We start from the raw sequence: 6,000 nt of genomic DNA on the forward strand, positions 1-6,000 counted from the left end.
TGTATAAGCACCTTTATTTCAATACAATTAAGTCCATACTGGTCGAGTTAAAAAACTTGTGTGTGTAGACAAAGCCCAAGTAATGCTAATAAAAATATGAGCATGACTCACCTACATCACATTTGGAAGCATTCTCCTGACTCCACTACATGAAGTACAGGACTGTTCAGTTTTAAACCGGTATGACAGCCACTTTTGCATAAATATTTCAGAAATATCTCTTATGCCAAATAGAGATCATAGTAAATAAAAACTAGTTATTCCCAAAATTATAAACATCATACTATTTACCTTGGATTCACATTCCACAAACAGCTTGGCCACCACACCAAACAACACCAAATCAAGTTTCCTAGGCTCAACATCACCTGGTAGAAGGAAGTACTCAATGTGGTAGTAACGCCGCATTTTTGGAATAGCTACTGCATCTTTCCCAGCATTAGACTTTTTTCTCTGCTTGTCAGTTAAATTGGATGGCCTATGCTTTGGACCTAGGAAAAATATTTATATAGATTTAGAGAGTTTCAGATCTTGTCAAGCTCAGCACAGCAACAGAGCCTACAGCCCTAAAACTCCCCACCAACTATGCTACACAGACAACTTGCATGGAAGAAGCAGAATCCTTACCACACAATGTTGTGTTGCCTATGTACACTCCTGCTACATCCAGATACCCCATTCCACATCAGAACCACACCAGTTCTGTTGCAAAGTTGCCCACAGGCCAAGGAGCTAGATTTGCATCTAATAACACTATTCCCAGATTAGTAATTGATTATATTTTTTATAATATAGCTCACAAATAATAAAGAAAACAGAAAACCTGTCAGTTAAAACTTCAAGTCTATTTAAATAAAGAAAAGAAACCAGATAAAAAGATGTGCGTGTCAAATAGATAGTTACTGGTGAAAGAGTTTTATTAGATTTAAGCTTAGTCCTGCTCAATCCACGGGACAAATATCCCAAATTTCCAATGAACGCAATATCACAAATAATAGTAAAACCAAAGACACAATGAACAAATGTTTGTTAGTAGCCTTCCATGGGACATTGCTGAGCTATGTTCTGTTTAGGGCTTCCAATTAATTGTAGTTAACTCAAGCGATTAACTCAAAAGAAATTAACTCAGTTACAAAAATTAATTACGATTCATCACAGTTTTAGTCACACTGTTAAACAACAACAGAATACCAATTGAAATTATAAATATTTGGGGGGGGGTTTCTACATTTTCAAATATATTGATTTCAATTACAACCCAGAATACAAAATGTACAATGCTCAATTTATATTATTTTTGATTACAAATGTTTGCACTGTAAAAAAGATAAACAAAAAAGTTCACCTCATACAAGTTAACTATAGTGCAATCTCTTTATCGTGAAAGTGCAACTTACAAAAGGGTTTTTTTTGTTACATAACTGCACTCAAAACCAAAACAATGTAAAACTTTAGAGCCTACAAGTCCACTCAGTCCTACTTCTTGTTCAACCAATCATTAAAACAAACAAGTTTGTTTACATTTACGGGAGATAATGCTACCCACTTCTTATTCACAATGTCACCTGAAAGTGAGAACAGGCATTCAAATGGCACTTTTGCAGCCAGCATTGCTAGGTATTTACGTGTCAAATAGCCAAAGCATGAAGGGGCATATGAATGTTTAGGGTATCATTCCAGAGAACATGCTTCCATGCGGATGACGGGTTCTGCTCCTTAAAAATTCAAAGCAGTGCAGAATGTAGAAAACATCTCAAAATATTTAAATAAATGGTATTCTATTATTGTTTAACAGTGTGATTAATCTCTTATTTTTTTAATCATTTGATATTCCTAGTTCTGATGTCTCCTTATTTTATATTCTTTTCAATATTCCTTAAACATGATGTTTCTGATCCTTTGAACTTTTTCTATAGATCTGCCCTCACAGTTTAAAATACAGGTTTCTCTCTCTCCCCCCATCCCAAATATTGTTTTGGGAATACAGGATCAGGTCTTCAGATGGTGTAAATCAGCATAGCTCCACTGACCTCAACAAAGCTGCACTGATTCACATCAGCTGAGGAATACATGGTTCATAGAGTCATATCATATCAACCAATATTAGCTGTCCAGATTCACTTTAGCATTTCTATTCAGCCATCTGGGGTTTCTCTACAATAGAAAAATGTATAATGCAGATCCAGCCCTTAAGTCCATGGTTTATAACTAACAGACGTTTGAGAGGGAAAATGTTTTTTTCCCTCCCCCCTGCCCCCCAAGTCTGGGCTAATCCTGCAGCCTCTCTCTGTACAGAATTGCCCAATGCTGTCAATAAGAGTTCCACATGTGGCTTCAGAATCAGGCCCATAACCTAGTCTTCATCTCCACTAAGTTGCATATAATATCAAATTTATCACTTGAGTTTTTTGCTTAGTTTCAGTTTTCATTACAAACTACAAACTAAGTCCAGGTTTGCCAAAAGGTTCAATGATGTTCAGAACCTCCTGAGTAAAACCCAGAACCAATTCTTAGTTCCACTTTAAAATCGTACATTATTAATGGCTATACATGACCTTGACCTGTAACTAGATGAAGTTATGACAGAATCTCCCTTACAGATACTGGTTTTGTCCCACATATAGTCATACTATAATCCAAATGATTGCTTGCATAAACCTTTAGCCTTCACAGTGAAAGATGCATACAGGGAACTGTTAGAGTCCACTGGAAATATATTTTCCTGGTTTTTAGTGCTGATGTACGTATTAGTTGTAAACACTGAACTGTTTGGCAGCTAACAATCCTACAGAATTATTTTAATGAATCATAAATTCATCTGATTATACATGATGCATGAAAAAAGAAACAGTATCACTATTAAACAAAAAGTAATCTGTATCCTAACTAAACACTGTCATTCCCACAGTTGTATAAGTATCAGTAATGCTGGAGAATATGCAAGAAAAGATCCTGAAAGTAATAATGTTCATTATATACGCCTGATGGGAGACCAAGATCTGTCAAATAAACAAAGGACAAAAATGAGAATTTTCCAGACAATAGGGAATTTTAAAACTATAATAAAAACATACTGATTGGGAACATCCGCACATAGATACTATGGTAGCAGGTGCATTAAATATTTATACCTAAGTTAGATACAGTACCTAACCCACCTTTCCCTTAAATTACAATGGAGGTCAATAGGACAGCTCACAATGAATAAAGATTAGCATAAATTCTTGCAGGACTGGGAATGCTTGAAAAGGTGCTTCACTGGAAAATAAATGTATAGATGAGGTACAGCATAGCAGCAGCTGCCCAAGCTACTCTATACTGACACATCAAGTGAGTCTTAACCTTGATCTAAGGAAACCACGTTTAGAGCTAAAGGAAAGGAGTTTAACCTCCATACCCATTAACCTCTTGGCCACATCAGTGAGATTATAAACACAGGAATCAATTACAATGACTGCTTTTGCAATGACTGACTAAGACCATCAACTTGAATAACATTGGCTACTGAAGAGCTATCAAATGGTAAAGGTTTTCAGTCACTATGACTTAAGCCTGAAACTGAATCTAATGGTAAAAGGCAAGGCAGGATCCCTCCCCATCACCATTCCCTTGAGCATCTTCTATATAATACTATAAAATTAGCAAGTCAACAGGACAGCACAGTAGTATTACAAGGGTGAGGAGACCCACACACAACTACAGCTAGAAGGGATATAAATGAGCCAACATCCTTTCTGCAGTTTGCCCCCCAATCCCATCTGGGTCTCGAGATGAGCCACAGGGGTTAAAAGAAAAGGAGGGGTCATGTCTGGTACCTACCTGCAGCCATTGGCACAGCTAATGAAATTGAGAATGTACATGTTACTGTGTGTGAGGTGTCAAGTTGCTGCAGGCTCTTATCAAAGAACAAGGGTCCGCTGTCTTCGTCCTCGGGGGTGGGGTGGCCACCGTCCCCAAGTCCATTTGGGGTTTCAGTTTCAAAGCTGCTCTCAGAGCCAAGGTCCTCCAACTCCACTTCCACCAGTGCTTCTTCCTCTTCCTCCACTATCTTTGTCTTTGAATCCTGGGCAAGAGGTTCTGTCAGCTCTCCAGAGACGTCCTCCTCTTGCTTTTGCAACACCATCCTATGGCCCAGTCACCAGCACCTTGGTTCTCTGGCTGAAGAGTAGAAAAGGACAAGCCCTTATTCCATTGCTGCTGTATACTGGGAGTGAGCAGTCACCTCTGCCAGTGCCCATGCAGTGGCAGGGAAGAAAAGTTTAGGAGAGGCAGAAAAACCTGTTACTTCTCTCTCAAGAATGCTTTTAAACCCACACATAAAATATCCAGGGATTAATTCCTGGAGGCAGGGAGAAGCCACACAAAGGTCTCCAAGCAGCAGACCAAGGCAAACAGCAAGTCAACATACTTGGCAAATAATAAAGCAAAGCACAGAAAAAACACAAAGGAAAAATGTGTTCAGCTAGTAGCTAGCAAGCTACCGAATTTTTAAAGGGAAGAGAGATTTTTTCATGGGAAAGGATGAGTAGGGGCAGGGGAAGAGAGCTTAAAATAACTTCCCCACTTCCCCTACCCACATATAAATCACCAAGGCCCTGATCCTGCAATCACGTAGGCACGTGCTCGGAACCTAGCACAGTAACCCCTGGCCAGAGCAGTAACCGAGGGAAAGCCACCACCCTCCCACGGTACCAGGGAGAAAGTGCCTTTTGTAAACAGCGAGTCCATTAGGAAGACGCTGCGATTCCTGCCCCGAGTGGTGGGTAGCTGGGGCGGGCTTGCGCGCTCCCCGGGAGACCGGCAGGCAGCAGCAGAGAGCAAACACCCGGGTTATTAGGGAAACCTGGGTCTCAGTCGACCCGGCGCTGCGCACACACACAGATACCCCTCCCACCAGCAAACACAGCCTCTCTCTTCTAACCTGCCTTTTTAAACGTGGCATCCAGACTGAGGGAGGCTCCGCGTACCAGAGCCGCCCCCAGCCCGGGCAACAGCAGCCAGAGGAGGAGAGAGTCCTCCAGTTTCCTCGGGCTTCTTCCCTGCAAACGTCCAAGGGGCTCAGCGCTCCCAGCTGCGCTGCGGGGAACGCACCTTTCCCCTGCCCCTGGAAGCGGAGCGGCGAACGCGGCCACCCCTACCCCGGGGCCCGGCTCCCCCAGCCTGCCGCTGGCAACAGAGGGTTCCACGGTCTGGAACCCAGCGTTCGCGTGTCCCGTCTCCCTCCGCCTCGCCAAAGAGTCCCCGTCCCGCTCGGCGCCCGAGCGCGCACGGATCCGCGGCGGGGCGAGGTGGCCGTAGAAGTTGCCCGGGCAGAGCGAAAGCCGGCCTGGGAGCTCGGGGCAGAGGCGGGTCTGACCGGCTCACCCGCGGGGAACCCCAGGGCGTCACTGCGGCGTGGGGAGGGGGCACAGGGGTGCGGGGCGGGGAACCCCAAGGGCGTGGGGTGAAGGCACGGGGGGCGGCCGGGCGGGGTACACGGCAGGGATCACCGGGGTGCAGCATGAGGAATGCCTGGGTAGCACCAGGATCGCCGTGGCCATCACCCACCGCAGCGGAGGGCAGGGCGAGGCCTCAGCAGGGTACAGCCTCGTGCACTTCAAAGCAGGGACCATGCCTGGGGCCTTCTTTTGCGCCTGTGCAGGGCTTAGCACACTGTGGGCGGAAATGGAAACAAGAAACGAATAATAGTAGTAACAACAGGGCACACCAGCGGGCCTTGTGCAACACAGTATATTACAGAGACAGTCTGTAACTGGACGTTGCCAGTGCCAGGTCTCTTTTAAGGCACTAAGCATAGGCCTTTCAATAGGCCCTGCTGCCTGCGGCAGTGACAAGGCACTAAACGCAGCCCCTGTAATTTGCCTAAATAGTACCAGTAGAAACTGTACATGTGTATGAATTACTGCTCGGTCTAGCAGGGACTTTATGTCCTCATGCTGGCTCCCCTTTCCAACGGCCAGTTGAGTCCTGGCTGCAGCACTGCTTCAATACTGACTGAGA

The 6,000-nt window shown here is 44.1% G+C and overlaps 1 protein-coding gene across 2 annotated transcripts in view; it reads right to left on the minus strand.

Moving 5' to 3' along the window:
- CFAP92 (cilia and flagella associated protein 92 (putative)) overlaps window positions 1-5,078 on the minus strand; it is a 79,566-nt gene extending 74,488 nt beyond the window's left edge. Inside the window, exons 1-3 of one of the 2 annotated variants that reach the window (XM_043551176.1) lie at window positions 4,922-5,078; window positions 3,820-4,158; window positions 292-491 (exon numbers count right to left, since the gene is read on the minus strand). In XM_043551176.1, coding sequence (XP_043407111.1) covers window positions 292-491; window positions 3,820-4,123 — 504 coding nt within the window. In that variant the 5' untranslated portion in view covers window positions 4,124-4,158; window positions 4,922-5,078. Of the gene's footprint in view, window positions 1-291; window positions 492-3,819; window positions 4,159-4,577; window positions 4,883-4,921 lie in introns of those variants that run through there. The other variant, XM_043551175.1, reaches the window with a different exon arrangement.
- Between the last annotated feature and the right edge of the window lie 922 nt (window positions 5,079-6,000).

This window comes from Chelonia mydas, chromosome 7, assembly GCF_015237465.2.
Source record: "Chelonia mydas isolate rCheMyd1 chromosome 7, rCheMyd1.pri.v2, whole genome shotgun sequence".
In the NCBI taxonomy this organism is placed as follows: Eukaryota; Metazoa; Chordata; order Testudines; family Cheloniidae; genus Chelonia; species Chelonia mydas.